Here is a 19,915-nt window from a genome sequence, read left to right on the forward strand (position 1 = left end):
CCTTCACTATCTGAATAATTTCTTTTATCTCACCATACATTTCCTCAATCTCCTCCTCATCTGCAGAGCTAGCTGGCGCACAAACTTGTATGACTATGACTGCAATAATGCATTCACTAAGCTGTTCATAGTAGCTTATCCAAGTTCCTATTTTTTTTATTCATTATTAAACCATCTCCTCCATTCCCCTACTTGATTTTGTATTTATAACCCTGTATTCACCTGACCAGAAGTCTTGTTCCTACTGCTACCGAACTTCACTAATTCCCACTATATCTAACTTTAACCTATCCATTTCCCTTTTTAAATTTTCTAACCTACATGTCCGGTTAAGGAATCTGACATTCCACACTCCGATCCGTAGAACGCCAGTTTTCTTTCTCTTGATAATGACGTCCTCCTGAGTAGTCCCCACCCAGAGATCCGAATGGGTGACTATTGTACATCCGGAATATTTTACCTAAGAGGCACCATCATCATTTAACCATACAGTAAAGCTGAAAAATTACGGCTGTAGTTTCCCCTTGCTTTCAGCCGTTCGCAGTACCAGCACAGCAAGGTCGTTTGGTTAGTGTTGCAAAGCCAGATGAGTCAATCATACAGACTGTTGCCCTGCAACTACTGAAAAGGCTGCTACCCCTCTTCAGGAACCACACGTCTGTCTGGCTTCTCAGCAGATACCCCTCGGTTGCACTTGCACCTACGGTACGGCTGTCTGTATCGCAGAGGCATGCATGCCTCCCCATGCCTGAAGCGATGCAGTCCTTCAACAAAGGAAATTTGCTTACAATACGTTAGTTCGTCCAGTCCAAGAGTATTGTTCATATGTATGGGACCCTTACCAGTTGGGTCTGATTCAAGAGATTGAGAAGGTCCAAAGAAGAGCGGCAAGATTAGTGACTGGTAGATTTAACCATCGTGAGGGTGTTACAAATCTCATTGAAAATTCGAAGTGGGACACACTTGCAGACAGACAACACGCTAAACGGAAGGGGGTGCTCACTAAATTCCGAAATCCGATCTTCGCCGAGTATGTAGAGCATATATTATTACCACCAACTTTCAAATCGCACAATGATCACCATTCAAAGTTAAGGGAAATTAGTGCTCATACTGAGGCATTCAGACAGTTGTTTTTCCCTTGCGCGATCCGCGTGTGGAACAGGGAGGGGGGAGGGGGGGGAATATGGCTTTGGCACGAATTGTGCCCTGCACCACATGCCGCTTGATGGCTAGTGGAGTATATATGTAGATGTAGATGTAGACAATTACAGATTTCACCCTATTGCAAGAGATACTAACTAGGAATAGTTAAAATAAATTAGAAAATCAATTAAATACATAAAACTAAGAACAAAATTAGGTCTGGTGTTATATTCTTTAAAACTGAGGGCCAACCTGTCTCTTTTATGAAAATGCAGATTATACTCACATATCCAGAATGAGATTTTCACTCTGCAGCGGAGTGTGCGCTGATATGAAACTTCCCGGCAGATTAAAACTGTGTGCCCGACTGAGACTCAAACTCGGGACCTTTGCCTTTCGCGGGCAAGTGCCCTACCAACTGAGCTACCGAAGCATGACTCACGCCCGGTCCTCACAGCTTTACTTCTGCCAGTATCTCGTCTCCCACCTTCCAACCTTTACAGAAGCTCTCCTGCGAACCCTGCAGAACTAGCACTCCAGAAAGAAAGGATACTGCGGAGACATGGCTTAGCCACAGGCTAATTACAGACTCCAGTAATCCTGAGCACCAGCCAGAAAATCAGTTCTACAGACTTCACAATGTGCTTATCACTCAGTCAGGGTCCTTTATGGCTTTCTACCCAAAAAGGGGAAGTGTAGTAGACTCGAAAGTAAAGCAACAGTGGTGAAATCAGCAACCATCTCTGATCTTGAAGATTTGGAAATGGAAGTGGTCACTTTAAATGACTCACTAATTCCACTAGTCCACCTCCAATAGCTATGGACTCTACACCAAGGTGCAAAGAGAAAGGGGAGGCAAACTTCATCAGCAGATATTATGTGTACTAGAGTGGAATTTAAATGGCTTCAGAAATAATATGGAAGAACTAAAGCTCTGTACACATGGCTAGACCTGCATGTATTTTTAATACAAAAAAATATTAACAATATAAAAAAATACTGATTAGCTAAAAAGGGGATAAATAAACAGTCGCCAGCCCACTAGGGCAATGAATCTCCAGCATCTTAACATATGTATACTTTCATACTTGTTCCATAGATCAGGAATACGACATTTCGTAATGGCAAAGAAATTTAAACAAATAATCACAGACGTGACATCAGAAGGTTGTCACTCTTTCCTACAACACAACAGTTCACGAGAAAATAAATGAATCAGAAAGCACTGAGTTTTCAGTTACTTATTCTGAAATACGAGGGCATTTCGAAAAGTAAAGATACAATGGCTCGCAGTCCTTAAATAGTACATTTATTTAGAAAACGTCAGTTACATCTTATTAACTGGATTATTTGTTATTTTTAAACATAATCTCACCCCCCCCCCCCCCCCCCCCCCCTCCATTATCCAAACATTTGTTAAGTCGGTGCACAAGCTTTTGTATCCTACAGTCATAGAAGGTTGTCGGAACCACATTTCAACTTCATCTTTGATCTCTTCATCGTCGTGGAATGATTTTCCACCAAGATGTGACTTCAGGTAATGGAAGACATGGAAGTCAGTGGGCGCAAGGTCCAAGCTGTATGGCGGATGGTCCAATACGTCCCATTTGAATTGTTTGAGTAGTTCTTTGGTTACGAGCACTGTGTGAGGCCGAGTGTTGTCATGAAGCAAGTGGACTCCACTTGTCAGCGTTCCCCTGCATTTGTTTTGAATTGCCCTTTGAAGACGTTTCAAAGTCTGGCAATATGCAGCAGCATTAATTGTCGTTCCAGGAGGCATAAATTCCAACAGAAGAATGCCTTGTCTGTCCCAAAAAACAGAAGCCATTATTTTCTTCGCTGAAATCAATGTTTTCCATTTCTTGGCTTTTGGTGAATTTGAATGGCGCCATTGCATTGATTGTTGCTTGGATTCAGGTGTATGGTGATAAACCCATGTCTCGTCACCTGTCGCAATGTGATCAAGGAACTCATCACCTGCTTCAGCATAGCGTGTGAGGAAGTCGAGTGCAAAGCCCATCCTTTTCTGTTTGTGTTCTTCCGTTAACAGTTTTGGAACCCAGCGCGCGCACAATTTCCTGTACCCTAACTTGACAGTCACAACGTCATGAAGAGTTGTCATTGACATGTCCGGTATGATCTGATGCAATTCTTTCAATATGAGACGTCTATTTGCACGAATTGCTTCCTCCGTTCTCCGAAGAAGGGCATCAGAGATCACAGATGGCCGACCTGTTCTTTGTTCGTCATGAACATCGGTCCTACCTACAGAGAAATGACGACACCATTTCATTACATTTTGTCAATTCATAATGTTCCCATAAACAGAAACAACTTCTTTGTGAATATCCGCTGGTCGCTGACCTTTTGCATGAAGAAAACATATGATGGAGTGCACTTCGCATTTGGCGGGATTCTGAATCAGTGCAGCCATTTTAAACACGACCTACTCCAACCAGAAGCAACGTTCAGCTGCCGAACGACCGCAAGGAAAAAGCTAATGGTTCAAGGTTAACACCAGTGTTGCCAACTTGCTCGCCAAAACTCTTCTGTTCCTGTAGCGTACGGTGTACGTTTACTTTCCGAAATACCCTCATACTAAATTTTGAAAGATATTCATAAAGTGGTTCTCTTTTCTCCATAGGTCTCTTTAATTTTCCTGTAGGCAGTATCTATCTTACCCCTAGTGGGATATGCCTCTACATCCTTACGTTTGTCCTCTAGCCATCCCTGCTTAGCCATTTTGCACTTCCTGTCAATCTCATTTTTGAGACGTTTGTATTTCTTTTTGCCTGGTTCATTTACTGCATGTTTATATTTTGTCCTTCATCAATTAAATTCAATATATCTTCTGTTACCCAAGGATTTACTTTCCGAATTACCTTCATACTAAAGTTTGAAAGTAAAGTTAAATGAAGTTACTGGTTAAAGAAATGTAACTAAAAGTTTGTTACATACAAAATTTACTTTAAGTAACCTCAGTGTAACATAATGCAAAATTTAGAAAAAGGCAAACAATTTACTTTTGATTATTGAAAGATTGAAATGAATCCACTTTAAGCAAATGAGCAACTGATTTTACTTTTAATATAAAAACAATAAAATTCATACCAAGCCAGCAGAAGTCACATGCTGAACTAAATCCAGACTAAATGAAATTGTGCACTCTTAATTTGTGATGTATCTTTAGTTATTAGCTTTGCCAGTGAAATTTTACATTACTTTAAGTGACTGAAGTTAATACTCAAAATTTCAGATTAGTTAAGCATCTGTTAAACAATACAAGAATGAACAGTTACTGAGGCCGAAAATTTAGACTGAAACTGGTCATTAGCAAACACACAAAACAGGCAATAAATAGTTAAACAATTTGCATATTTTATGACACTCAGTGATTGCATGGAAAGGAAATAAATACACTATTACATCCATTACATATTAACTATAGTTTCTGTAATAAAGCATACATATTGAGAACCGGGAGTACAGCACAAGTTATCAGCAGATATGAAACACTGAAAAATTTTGGATGTTGCAGAAAGTATTTTCTCTGCATTTTCGATATTACAAAGAGTGTGTGTCACCCCCTTAATTGCCACGTGGGCATATATAATAAGTATGTGACTCTTTATTTTACTCTCCACCACAACATATTGAAAGCTGATCAAAATTGAAGTTTATCTGTTGGGAAGCTTTACTTGTGTCTTACCTATTCTCTTGATGTAGACACTGCATATTTGTATCTTGGTATGTACCACCAACAGCTTTTATACTCTTGTTAATGCTATGTATTCTGAAGTATTTCTAATTTTAATCACTATTTTCTACATTGCAATCTTGGCAAAGAAAGACTTCTTTTCCTGATGAAAATATCCTCCTGAGTAGCCCCTGCCTAGATTCGAATGGGACACATTTTCATCTCCAAAATGTTCTATATCCATGTGGATATCATCATCTTTATACCCCACAGAAAAGCTAGATGCCCTCAGGAAATACAATGGTTGTTGTTTCCACTTGTTCTTGGCTGTTCGCAGTACCAACATAGTAAATCTTTGTCAGCTGTGATCAATCATCCAGACTGTTTCCTCCACAACTATTGTAAACGCTGCCGTTCCTCTTCAGGAACCTTACGATAATCTGACATTTCACAGATATTTCTCCGATGTGGTCACAGCTAAGGTATGGCTATCTGTATTGTTGAGACACTTAAGCCACTACACTGCAGCAAGGTCCATGGTTTTGGAGTAGGTACATTTGCTATACATATTGAACTCCAAAGGAACCATTGTGTGATCTGAGAGTAAGTACATTGGACCAATAAGTTTGTCTCGTTCCTGTCTTTCATGTTATCCTTTCTTCATGTTGCAGTGGTACATGTAACTAGAGTGAAAAATTGAAAAAGAAACTGAAGGAATGCGAGATGTTTGAAAAGTGATGGCATATCCTTGCTGTCTCCGCACTTTATTATTACTGAAAGGAAATTTCAATGATTTACAAGTTTGAGTATTATTCTACTTATTCTGGTTTTGTAGACAGTCTTAACTTTACTGGTGGCAAAATACACATCAAATTTCTGCATTATTTGAAGTATGTAGTACAGAGCTTGCTGAACTGACAGAGTCGTTTCTGTAGGTTTCCTGTGGTGGATGCCATACAATGGTCTTAGCCAGGTGTCGAACGTTGGAAGAGAAACTGAGTTCGGAAGTCAGTGAATCCAGCAGTAATACAGATGTCACAGATGTGAGTAGCAATGTCTTATGTATTTTTGTTTATCCTGTTGCTGGCACAAAGTAATTTTTTACATTTTGGCCATTTAATAGTGAGTTAAAAGGAGAAATTAGTGTAACAGATGTTGCAGTTACAATATGCAGTTTGTAAATTTTCTAGCTGTAATTAAATGACTGAGAAAATTTGCATACAGTTCACTACCTCATATTTGCTTCTAATGTTACAAAGACTATTTAGCTTCAGAACTGCCTGAAGCATTTACAGAATTCGTAAATCATATCTTGCGGACTTGTAAAATTTGAAGTCTCACCTCAGTGAGATATGTCTGCATATACATGTTTCATATTCTGTCTAGCTTCGCAAAAGGTAGGTGATGCATACAAAAATGACCTGTGTGGATGTCCACAAAATGTCAAAATTTGTAAATGTATTAGAGATAAGAGCGAATGATAAAAAAAAAAAAAAAAAAAAAAAAAAAAAAAAACATTTGACAGTTGGTACATTAGTGAATATTAACTAATTTTCAAAAATTGTTCAGATGTAGTGTCAAGTGCTGGTCTTAAGAGTTACAACACATATTTCACAGTTCATTTTAGCCATTTCTTGAGAGGAACTGTGTGGTGTTAGGCAATTTTGCACACTGATTTAGGCAGGTCTCCAATCTCTGTCTCAGCAGATGCAACACACAAACAGGTAAAATGTGATAACCTTGCAAGGAGAGGTCTCCAGGGGTGGGACTGAGTTATTGAAACCATCTATATAGTGATTAAGACCCCAGGTATCTCACCCTACAGCATTCACCCTGGTGTGCACTCGATTGCATATAATCGATGAAAAAAATTTCATAATTTTGTGTGTTGTGGAGCAGGGACGGGCCAAGATTTCACAGCATGAGCCTTGCCCGGGCACGAGTGCCAAAGCACTCAGCCCCGCTTAACATTTCCCCCACCGCCACACCATGCTGTCTGAGCGTGAAGAGGGGAAAACTGTGAACCCACTGCATTTAAATTGCAATGCAGTCACATTTCTCAACAAGATAGATCACAAGCACAACAAGATTAGATCACAAGCAAACTAAATTTTCAGTGTGATATAATAATTTTTGGTGTATTGAAGGCATAATATAATTTTTACCTGGTACAAACTATTATCATAAAGACAGACACACACCGTTTCAAAGAGTTTCTCACACAAGTTTAGTTTAGTTTCATAATTGAGAAACTTTGTGTAAGCAAATATGTCAGTCGAAATATTGCAGTGTAGCGATGCAGGGGGCTCCAAATTTGTCATTAAAGTCCGTAAATTACACAACTGATAGTATTTTTCAGTACAGGTATTTTGTTCATTCCAAGTAAGTATCAATTCATGATGTCATCGTCCAGACACGAGTTGACAGTAATCTGAATCCGTTTTAGCAGACTAATAGTTTCTTTCACGGGATAAAACTTTATTGATTATGAAATACAAGTTCTTGAAGTTTATTTAGAATAGAAAATGTTTAATTAGTAGTTGCATGCCATAATTTATCTGTTTAATATAAAGGTGTTTTGATTTTTGTATGCATGTAAAAAGTGTGAATTTATGTGCGGCTTTTACTCTTAGACGAGTTTCCAATTAGAGTATTCTTGAGGAAGAAAACCTTGCGTCACAAAGCACCTAGCATCTAGTGCACGTTGGTCTACCAATTATTCACATGATTTTGAAACGCATCCCTGTTGGTTTTTGAAAATTTTTGAACACATTCTAAGTTGATTTCTGAATGAATCATAAGTTGATTTTTGAATGCGGGCATAGTGTACGTGATGTCTCTGTCAGGGAATCCTCGTCGCATCTAGAAATAAACTTTCCTGCAAACAAAAGGGGACCGGGCGATACGAGTTGATTGGAATAAAGCCGAACAGGTGAACGCCAACTGCTGTTTGTTTATGTGATGGACTGGGTATGCGAATGATCAGCGTTGTTTTAATTACCAGCGAAGTTCATAGATTCAGGCTACCAGAGTGGAAATAAGCGACTAACAGGAATAACAGGCAAGAAAGATTATGTATTATCTTCTTGGTGTATCCAAGAAAATGAAATTTTGGCAGAAAATATTTGGTCAAATCGCTAAACTAGAAAGGGCGAGTTGTACAGTCCCTGGCTAGCAGCCGCGTAAGTTATATTGTGGGAGTAGTGCAGAAAATGTATTGTACAAACGTGTAATAACGTCTAACCAGAGAATAATTGCTGGATAACTAAACGGGTGATTCTGGCAAAGTTAGTAGAGTTAACCGGAGAATGAGCTTTGACGATGGTAGGAATAGTTACAGAAGCCATGATGAGAAGATTGTTTGTTAGAACAAGGAAGTTGAAGAAATGGGGGACATGAGAAGATTGCTTGTTAGAATGAGGAAGTTGAAGAAACGGGGACATCAGACAAATTACGGAAGAATATGACGATTTCAAACTTATCCAAAAATTTGGTACTATTGCTTTTCGGTTTCACGCTTGAGAAACTGGAGTGTATGAATGAAATGTGAAACTATTACGTAACATAAAGCTTTCTGCGTGTAGTAAGCTAGATGGGCATTTGATATTGGTACTTTGCAATTATATTCTGTCATATTATAAAAATTACCATTATTACCAAAACAGTCTCGCTTATTTGGTGTGTGTTAATTCCTGCAATATTAGAAAGGTCTATTTTCTTTTATCTAGCAGACAGTGACAAAATAAATGTAATCAGATCGAGAAACAACGCCGGTCTTGGATACTGTTTGTATTAACAGCTTTTCCAGTATTAGACGACGACATTTCGATTTTTCATGTAGCAAAATGTTTGGCAAATTTTGATGAAGTAACAGATTCTTTCACAGAAAGGAAAGCACGCCATGTAAAGCTGGAAGATTAGAGAGGCAAAAAAAAACAAAAAGGAGCCGCTAGGACCTAAGGATTGAAGAAATGTGTACTGTCTTGCTTGTCTCTTATCTTTACTGGTTTTATGTATCTTATGTTTAATTTTATGTCACACAGAACAGCAAGTTATTAGCTAACACGCTATAAAGAGTCCAAATTTTCTTAAGAGTTCTTGTTCCAGCATTAATTCCAAGGTGGGTGTTTTTTTTTTTTTTTTTTTTAAGAAAAAAAAAGAGGGGCAGGATGTCAAACCAACCGACTGGGAGCAGGAGAGGCACCACAGGACATTTTAATTTCTGCTGGACATTTGAGTTCCTCAATGCGAAATACAGTGACATGCGGTAGAAGAATGCTGTGTGAAGAGGCGTGACACCGCACGTTGAATCTGACACTCTGAGTACCCATTTTTTCGAAATACAGTTCTCAGATGTTCCAATTCCTGGGGTAGACTCTCTGCGTCAGAGATAGTGCGCGCCCTATGTACTAGAGTTTTACTGTATTTCGAAAAAATGGGTACTCAGAGTGGCAGATTCAACGTGCTCTCCGCCCAACCACTGCAGCACAACCTGTTGAGATGGATGAAGTCACGAGGGAGGAGGTAGGCACTGCATTTATTCCATACACAGGCGCACTCTTGGGGAAAATTGCCCGCATTCTGATGAAACACCGGGTCGGAACTGTGTTTTGTCCTCCAAATAAAACTCGTGCACTGGTGGGGAGCGCCAAAGATGACCTCGGTTTGAGGAAGGCCGGCGTGTACCAGATTCCGTGTCAATGTGGCAAGTCGTATATTGGTCAGACGATGCGTACCGTCGAGGATCGATGCCGTGAACACCAGAGGCACACTCGACTGATGTATCCGAGCAAGTCGGCGGTCGCTGAACATTGTTTGTCGGAAAATCACGCCATGGAGTATGAACACACGAGGATTCTGGTACAGACGTCGAGATACTGGGACAGCGTTGTTAGAGAGGCCATCGAAATTCGCACCAATGACGACCTCATAAACCGTGACTGTGGCTATAATCTTACCAAGGCTTGGGAACCAGCGATCGGGTTAATCAAGAGTAAATCGAGCAAACGTATAGTTGTGATGACCACGGCAGACAGAGCCATCACACCGACGTCATCTCAGACGCCGTCGCAATCTGTTCCACCGCGCGACTGTGGCGCGGGGCGTGCACGGCGGAGGGAGCGCGCCGCGGGCGGAGGGTATTTAAATCGGCCGCCGCCGCGACCGAACCCAGTTCCCTCTGAGCAGCCATAGCGTACGGATCTCCGTGCCGGCACGTTCACAGGAGCTCAGTCCATCAGTTCACCTGATGATGGCGACATGTATGATCGCCGAAATATTGTGCCCGTTGGACACTATAGACCGGCAGCATACCCATGGATATTTTGATCATTCATAGATTATTTTTTTTTTTTTTTTTTAAACTTTATTGATACAACAACATCAACATTATGAAACAATCGAAAGAAGGTATTATGATACAAATTATTTATGAAATCAACAAACATTGTGAGATACACATTGACCCACCACCTTATGTAATTAGTGAGTCCAATTATTATGCTTGAGAAAAAGAAGTAGCTTATTCTAGTTACTAACTGGCACTTGCTATGGACAGGGTTAATCTAACTGCTTGACTACTCTTGATTATTCTAAGACTAGCTACTCTGCAGCGTTACATGTGTGCCAGACAGAATACAAACCTACTAAAAAACGGCCTGCTCACTGAGCTAACCCCAGTGAGCGTGCCCCTGGCACTGGACTGGCCTACTACTTTTAGAATCGCTGCAGTCCCTATCTATGTTAGTGATGTTAGTATTCTTATTTTACGTTATTCTAGTATAACTACTTCCTATCAAATCTAAGTGCATATGTCAAGTCCGGGAAAGGTGCTCCTGCCCCCCTGATCCGACAGCGCGGCGGATTGCAGTTGTGAGGCAACTGGCCAGTTCCGCGCTCGGCAGAATTGCAGGTGCACCTGAGTCTTCATCGGGTTATATATCTTCTAACCATATTGGTTACTAATGAATTCCCTCAAGATCTTTTGGGATATTGCATTTGCCAAATTGTTGAGGACATTGAAGGTCTCGGCACGTCACAGTAATGTGTATGTATCTCTAGTTGGTAGCTGATTCCTAAACTCGAGTGCCACATCGTCATATAACATGCAGTCATAGACGACATGTTCGGGTGTTCCATCCAGAGCACCACTATCGCACGCTGGTGTCGCCCGTTTTCCAAATCAACATAAATATGTCGGATATGGCCCGTGACCTGTAAAAAAGTGCAGCAGACCTGTACTTGGCTCAAAGTGGCTCATTTGAAGCCTTTCTCTGATGTTCGGTAGTAGCTGGAATACCCTTCTTCCTGTTTCCTCAGTTTCCCGTTGCTGTTGCCATAACTCTTCGCCCCTTCTCTTTATTGCGTATCTATCCCCAACTTGTACCCCCATGATTTCCCTGGTCCTATCTATCTTTCGTTTGGAGACCCAGTACCACACTCCCTGTCCTCTAATTTTTATGTCTAAGGGACATAACCCTATTATTGTCAGTAAGGCCCCCCCAGGTGTTGTTCGGTATGCCCCGACTGAACGCAACAGCATATTTCGCTGCACCCTTCTCACGATCACTGCGGGCACCACCCTCGTGAGCCTGTGTGCCCAAACCCCGCTCACATATCCTACTAAGGATGTTAGGATGCTGTTATGATAAAGTTTGATCAATTTGGGAGGTAGGTGGAATCTTTTATGGCCTATACTGATAAGATTATTTAAAACTTCTAATGCTCGTTGCGTAATGTTTTCTATATGAGTGTTATTATTCCATTTTTCATCTATTGTGACTCCTAGGTATCTAGCCTCTCGACGCCGAAGAACTGGAGTTCCTTCAATTCTGACGGTTGGATTCCTGACAAGACTGCCCTTCATTAATAGATATGTAGATTTGTGTGGTGCAACTTTCATTTTTGCTTCTTGGCACCATCTCTGAAGCACTATCATAGCTTGTTCTATCTCGGGCTCAAGTTCCTCTCGGCTGTGGCCGCCTACCAGCAGGAGGAGGTCGTCAGCATAAGCTATCACGTCTAGCACATCCTCACTTAGTTGTAATTTCTCTAGGAGCGGTTCTATGTTTATATCCCAAAAGAGTGGCCCCGGAACTGATCCCTGGGGACACCCCTTCATGATGGTTTTACTTGTTCTTCCGCTAGGCGATGATAGCCATACCGCCCTGTCCATACAATAGCTCCTTAGACAGCCATAGAGGGGCCCTGGGCACTCCTTCTCACGCAAGCGGGAGAAGAGCGAGGGCCACCACAGGTTGTCAAAGGCGCCACTGATGTCCACCATGATGCCTACCACATACTTGTGCGGGGTTGAGCTGCAGACCTCAGCTGCCAGGGCAATTGCGTCAGACGCCGATCGCCCCGGCCTAAAGCTGAACTGCCTGTCGCTCATCCCACACAGCATCCTGTGTGCTGTCAGTCTGTCTGCCAGTAGCTTCTCTAACAGTTTTCCTAAGTTATCTAGGAGGCAGATTGGCCTGTAGGATTTGGGTTCAGTGGAGTCCTTATCCTTCCCTTTTTTTATGATTATTATGTTGGCCCTTTTCCAAATTTTAGGGAAACTCCCTGTTCTTAGACACTCATTGAACAGTCCTATGAGAGACGCCACTAGCTGGGGGGGCAAGGAATTGCACCACCTCCGCTATTATGCCGTCTGGTCCCGGTGCTTTGCCCTTTTTTAGTCATTTGATCTGTGCTGCCACTTCTTCCTCTGAGAAGGGGTACACCATGGTGTTATTGGTGTATTCATTTAGATCCTCCCTGCAGATTTGTTGTTGGAGGTCATCCTCCTCATTTACCTCATCATCTGGCAGTAGAGTGCGCAGGAGAACCTCAGCGGTTTCCTGCCACGACTCTGTCATTCTATCTCCATCTCTGATTGTCGAGAGAACCGCAGGGGACCTGATTTTTTCCGTGACCAGTTTGTATGGTATTCCCCAAGGATCCGTGGCTAGCTGGCTCAGAACATACCTCTCCCAACTTTGCATTCTTACTTGTTTTAATTCTTTTTGGAATCGCTCTTTTTCTTCCCTGTATTGCTGCAGCCAGAACTGTTTTTCTTGCCAGACGGCACTTCGCTGGTAGTACCTCCTCGCCCGTCTCACAGACTGACGCATACGTTCAAGATCGGCAGACCATGGCGATGGGGAAGCCGCCACGGCTCTTCTCCTGGTTGGCACAGCGGCCTTGACCGCGTTAACTATCGATCCTACCAGCTCTTCGGCATATATATCTATGTCCAGGTCACCTTCAGGCAATGGCGGGATGTCACACTCCCGGGCCAGGCAGTCCCAATCGGTCTTATTGTAATTTAGTTGGATTTCCCATCCTAGGTCCCAGTGGCACCCTTCTTCTCTGAGGCAGAAGGTAATTAGGTTGTGATCACTTGTAGTGGCATGTTCAATAACCTCCCACCCTTCAATGATGCCGATGGCGTTTGCAGTTGCCAGGGTGACATCAATGTTTGTTCCCTGCCCTCCACCTCCTCTGTAGGTGGGGGGATTACCAGGTTTATTTGCCACTACAAGTTGGGAAGCCATAATTAGTTCTTCAGCCTTCTCACCGTTAGCATCCCTTGTGCTGCTGTACCACATAGGGGACTTGGCATTAATGTCTGCTGTAACAATAACCCTACGCCCGCGTAGTGTCAAGATGATTCTCGCAAGGTGGTCTGAGAATTCTTCAAAATTTCCTCCATATTGGAAGTACATGTTCACGATATATATTAAACCTGCTGGTGTTTGTAATTCTATTACGTTACAATGACTGTTTGATAACTGTGTTAGTGTTGTGGCCCTTAGGGCCTTGTTTGTGACTATTAAGACTGCCTTCGGCTCTTCTCCGGTAACGATAGTCTGCCAAGTGGTAGACATGAAGGAGATCAGCCCCGCCCTAGAGTATGGCTCCTGCAGACGGACTACATCCAGTCTCCTCTCCTCCACTACCCTCCGAAGCTCCTGCATGACCAACCGACTGTTATGGGTGTTTATTTGTCCAATTACAATTTCAGATATTATGGGAAATAGGTGTGGAAATAGCAATCAGGCCATGGTTCGGTGTAATCTGAAGCTATTCGGCCATTTGCAAGGACAGATTGCACATATATCTCTTGCATGTTGAATTCCTCACCTCTTCTCTCTAAAACCCTTCTGAGCAAGTCACGCAGAGCTTCGAAGTCTGTGGGAAGATTCATTGACTTTAACTGTATCCTATCCACAGCCTCCATTGTCGAGAAGGTGACCTTTCTGCCATATTTGTGCCCTATACGTACGACGTGCCTGAGTGCTGTAGTCAGGACAGCCGGCTGCTCCAAACGTGAAAGTTGCATAGCAAGCTCCAGGTTCGGGTAGATCCTTCTAGGATCCGGATCTGGGGCTCTCGGAAGTACTTCCATATGCATTGTACTTGTGATTGTATTGTCTTGCACAATGGTTTGGAGAGGGCCATTTTGAACTGGAACAATGCTATTATTTTCTACCAGTTGCAGATTGTCTTCTGTTTCCTCTTCTGGCTCCGTCTGTATGCATAGGTCAACCATGATTGTCTGTTTTGGGCTTGTTTTCTCATGATTGGTGATGAAGCTTTCTGCCTCTGGGTTAAGTGTCGAGTTGACCAGAGCCTTGGGCTCTGTCAAGGTATCTGAGTCAGCCATTTCTTCTATTTCTTCAATTTCATCAATTTCTATTTCTAGTTCTGTTTGAGTGCTTGTATCAACCACAATTATCTCCTTTTTCTTTGTCTCCTGGAGAGATTTCAGAAATTCTTTGAATTTCTCTGCTCTTTCTGCGTCCCTTCTTTTCTTGCTTGGCGACTTTCTTTTATTGGTTGATCTGGTTTTGTTATTGCCATCAGCCATAATCTGTTCTGGAAATTAGTCGTTGTTCAAGTAATTTGTATGTTGGGCAATTCCTTCCGGTTGTGCCACATGTCTTTTTGCCCCTTCATGTGCATGGTATGCATACAGCGGATTTTCTACAATCTTTTCTTACATGATCGTCCTCTCCACATTTAGAGCAGGCCGGCTTCCTACTGCAATATTTATGAATGTGATCAATGTCCCCACAATTGTGGCAACGGGGTACTATTAGGTAGTCTTTCACGTTTATAGCGTGAAAGCCTATGTACACCCTGCCCATAGCTGTTAGTTTCCTCTATAGTTCCCCTGTGACTTCTGCAACATGGTGAACTACGTCTCTGTCCCTAGGTCCTGTCCTGAATCTAAGTTTAAAGTCTTTTAGAAAGGTTTCCATACTTATGTTTGAATTGTTAAAGTTTTGTTGATACAGGGTCTCACATATGTCCTCGTCTGTCATTGATTTTGGGACGTCATACAGAATGACCAATGGCTTTCGCTTTCGGGGGGGGGGGGGGATCCCATTTAACTGACTTACATAGTTTTTGGTTTTCTAAAAGCTTATTTTTATCTTCCTCTGAGGCTACATCTACAATAACTACATTTTTTGTTACCTTAACCTTGTTGATTCTGATCTTTTCTCTTACGGGATTTACTGTGGTAGCAAAAACTTCCTGCACCTTCTCCTGGCCGGGTAGTGGTCTTAAAAAGACTGCTGTGTCTGGTCGTTTAGAGACCTTCGCAGTGGTCTCTTTTGTTGTTTGGGCCTTTGGCGCAGCTTGTGCTGCGACGCCGGCCCATGTCTTCCCTGGTTGTTTCCTGAGCCTTTCGTTTTCCCTTTCCAGCTCCTCAATTCTCCCTTCTAACTTTGCATTGGCAATCGCCCATGCCACCAGTTCATTTTTAATTGCCTGCACTGCGGCCTGACTAATTTTCCCATTCTTAATATTTTGATCTAACAACTGTGTAATCCTCATATGTCTTTCTAGATTGCTTTCTTCCGTGGTCTGACCCAGGCCATCCTGTGGCGAGGGATCAGATAGCATCGAAGCCCTTATGGGCGCACTTAATTTGCTTGTCTCTTCAGTAGCCATCATTGTTAGACAAGCGAAAAAAGGGTTGGAAGCCCGTCTCTTACCCCAGACCGGCTTCTCTGGCATGGGGGGGGGGGACTAAAATGCAGCTCACCCACCAACCTCGTCCCCAGGTCAAGAGCATCCCTGAGCTGCCGAGTTCAGTACACCGTTGCCAGCGTCCTGGTCCCCTTCAGTGGCCTCTTCACCGACGATTTCTCCCAGTGTTTATCGGCAAGTGCACCCCGCACTCCGGAGAAGCGGATGCACTTCTCGTCCTTCGCCGCCTACTAGCCCGAGCTCCCACCTTGCAGGCCAGGGACCCGCTCCTACTCAGGTGGGGGGCCGGTCACCCAGTCGTTCGGCGGTCTGGACCCAGCTAACCTGGCCCAGGCGATGTCACCACCCACTGGGTTTGGCAGAACACGCCCCGGTTACCCACGGGCGTGGCGAAGCGCACTTGCCGACTCGCGCCGAGGTCCCACACCGACAAAAGAGGTCGCCGGCATGCAGAGCATCAGCTGGTGTTGTGCCCTGCGGAAAGTGAAGGACAGATGGATGGTCCTTCAGACACAGCTCCCCCTGTGCCATGCACCCTTCGCTTTCGCCTTGGGTTGGGGGCGTTTAACGTCCTACCGTGACGGGAGTTTAACGTCCTTCCTTGACACAACAACAACCCTCACCGTTCCACAGCCCGGAGGTGTTATGAGAGTGATGATGTGATATAATGATGGTATGGCCCGGGTCTTATGTTGTGGAGTTTGACATCATCGAGACGGTGCGGCACTCAAACCCGAGTTACGTTCCCCGGAGGGCCTCCACACGTACTGGGGGATCATGGCCGACCATGTCTCACCCACCGCTTTTGATAATTCACGGTGGGCCAGTGCGGTTCAGTGAGGATTGCACCCAGTTAAGGGCTAGCCTTTTAACGTCATGCATGGACGGCCCTTCCCGTGTTAGCTTCACCCCATCTAAGGGGGTTACTGAGCGTCGGGGCCACGTCAAGGCCACGGGATAGGACATTACGGTCCCCGCCCCACTCAGGTTCCTCTGAGCCACAGAGAACTTCAGAAATTCTGAAGGTTTCCGGGAATCAGAGGGTCTCCTGGCAGTTTTAACCCAGTTTCAGAAGGCAACACACCTTCCCCAGGTGGCGCCACGCAGACCACTTTCATAGATTGTCCATCTTTGCCTTACGTATGACATAATTGGTCAAAGCCGACGGATGGTATCGGACACTAGAATTTATTTGTTTGCTGATTTTGCGGTGAATTTCATTTTGTGATTGTGAGCCGAATAGAGACGAATCCAAATTCATTTAGACTTTACATGAGATAGACACATCACGTTATTACAAAAAGTCGTTTAGCCCATCAGGGAAAATTGAAATCTGTGCACTCGATTTGAAACACATTACACGCTAGCGTGTGATTGAGCTTTCCATTAAATCGCGTATAATAATAAATTTTAAACATACTTGGACTTGTGCACGAAGTTTGAAATTACTTTTCGAGACGAATATTGATTTTTGATAAAAACAAACCGAAAATTTATTCAAAATATTAACGTTCTGTTTTAACTTTTAAATATAACCCTGGGGTCCAGTGGACCCCACCTTTTCCTTTTTAAGTTATTTATCTTTGAAAACAGAAGGTAGGGATATTTCACTCCTATGTACATTCTGTTGGCATCCATGTGATGATTTTGCACTATAGCCCGCCAGCTGTCAGTCTGCTGTGGTAATATAAGAAGAAATACATTGAGGTCAATGAGACCTCAAGGTTATATTTGTGTATATTCTAATAAGTGTTATATCTAAAGGTTAATTAGGACACATATCACCTTGATGATCACATTGCTTAGCAACACTGTAATGCAAATCAATTCATTCATTAGAACGATTTGTGACGTAATAAGTCCCATTACACATACAAACTGTTACACGGAATTTGCTGATCAAATGAGAGTACAAGAGTGTTCTTTTCCAGAAATTCCAATAAACCAGCGGTTTCAAAAGTTAAATTACCAGCTATTGTGTAACTTCATTGATATTGCATTTCACTGACGAACACTCTTCTTATTGATAAATGAACATTAATTGCAAGTAGATTTTGAATACTCACCAACACTGCCAAGCAGCAGTTAACATCACAACCAGTAATAAATGCCAATATAATTGAATGGGCATTACTTCATTAGAACAGAGCAATCAGCTTCCAATTCTAGGATAAACTGTACCAGGTGGAATTGTTAAAATCTTGTGGAAGTGTAATAATGTTGATCTGAACACTTCTATCATACATTATTATTTCACATTTACTGGACAGATTATCAGTTGGAAACGAATTCACCCACAACAGATTGTCCCATGCCACTACTAAACTTTTATCGTGATTCTTCACAAGAGATCTCAAGAAGCCGGGATCAAGAAACAAGAAAAGAACAGACATCGGTATAGTAGCACTTTTGCAAGATCTTTATGGAGATTTGGAAACGCTATCTGAGGAAAGTGATGTAGAGATCCTAGATAGTTTTAATGTAAAAAGATTTGTTATTAAAACCTTGCAGTTCTATCTGTTACATCACCATATGCACAGGGGCACTTTCAACTGAAACAACAAACGGTCTCTCAGAAACAGCACCGAAACAGATGTAAGATTGATGCTGTCCTCAAAATCTTTATGAAACTATCCTTATATTCGTTTCAAGGCCACAATGAATTGTTCAAACCTTGTGATTTCTTCAACAACAGTGATTGTAGGGGAAGTGGACTGTCTTTGTCAGACTGTGTCCCTTCTACAACACGATTCTCTTTTTAAATGCATCCCCATCAAAATCAGAAAGAAGTTAACTTTGCAATGTCTTATTGTGGGGGCAGTGTGCAGTCAAGTCCACTTAAAATGCAGTCTGAAGTCCATTCTTGATTTTCTAATTTTCATTGCTGCACTCCTTTTCCCTTCATAAATTCAACAATAGAGAGATTTAAGTTCAAAATAGTTTCAGGCATGCCCCTTGACTTAGCCAACATACTTTGCCATAATATATGAATTCTGTATACCCTTCATTCATTTACACGTATAACGGTTGCAACTGACAGTAGGAATAATTGACTATTGTCAATTAACTCTTTAAATTCTTTTGCATGGTATTCTAATGTCATTTCATAGCAAATATTCAGTACCTCTCATCATGCGAAGGTTAAAAAGCACTGACTGCATGGTTCTGCCAAACACAGAGAGCCAACCAGAAAGTGTCGCACCGCAGTGCTAAATGAAATGTCGCATTGTTACAGGTATTTCCAAGAAGGACCGAACAAAGCCAAATGACATGCTGGGCCTTGCCCCATCTGCAGCCTGCACGTGTTGCTCGCGTAAAGTTTGACACCCCATGGCTGGCCCTGTTGTAGAGCCTTAAATTTGACGTTTGTACATAGAGTGGTATTGTAGTGTAGTAGTTAGCTAATGAGTGTCATGTGCAGAAGGTTGTGGGTTTGAATCTGGTCAGGTGCTTCACAATTTTTTTATTTTTAAATAGTTATTGAAGTTACTTTTGTCATTATTTTTACTCAGTTAATTGGCTTAAGTGTTAAAGAAACCTTTGCCATGCCATTTTAATCTGTTGACTTTTACATTTACTCTTATTTTTTCTCCCTGTCTTTTTTACTCTTTTTGCATGTTATTTCAATTTTTTTTTTTTTATTTATTTATTTTGATTTAATTTCTTCCGTTTGATCCTCTTTTATTTTTGGCATTGTTGTTATGTCCATTTCTATTTCTGATTTTGTGTATTTTCTTATAATCCCTTATTTCATTTAAATCTACATCTGCATTAATTTTGACCGTGGTGCAACAGCAATGTGTTTTAAATGTTAGTACGTCAATTACCATCCAAAAAAATGTACATCTTGTACCTAATGAAAAATACATTTTGACAGCCAATGTAAATATATTATTTTGTCTTTTGTTTTTCAACCATTATATCAGCATTTTCAAACATTTAAATATTGTGATAATAAATAAAAATAATTAAAATCACACACCAAAGATTACAAATGAAAACAGAATGAGAGGAAGAGAAAATAGAGCAAACCAAAATGTTAAAATTAATTAATGAATTGTATAAAAATAAGGATCAGAATAATTT

General features: G+C 41.9%; 1 protein-coding gene across 2 annotated transcripts in view; it reads left to right on the top strand.

Annotated features, from left to right (window-relative positions):
• The window catches only part of LOC124711979 (X-linked retinitis pigmentosa GTPase regulator-like), a 340,089-nt gene that overhangs the window by 205,033 nt on the left and 115,141 nt on the right, over positions 1–19,915 (top strand). Inside the window, exon 10 of one of the 2 annotated variants that reach the window (XM_047242261.1) lies at positions 5,779–5,886. The exons of the other annotated variant lie outside the window; for it this stretch is intronic. Coding sequence (XP_047098217.1) covers positions 5,779–5,886 — 108 coding nt within the window. The remainder of the gene's footprint in view (positions 1–5,778; positions 5,887–19,915) is intronic. 2 annotated transcript variants of the gene reach the window in all.

The sequence above is a fragment of the Schistocerca piceifrons genome, chromosome 8 (assembly GCF_021461385.2).
Source record: "Schistocerca piceifrons isolate TAMUIC-IGC-003096 chromosome 8, iqSchPice1.1, whole genome shotgun sequence".
Lineage (NCBI taxonomy): Eukaryota > Metazoa > Arthropoda > Insecta > Orthoptera > Acrididae > Schistocerca > Schistocerca piceifrons.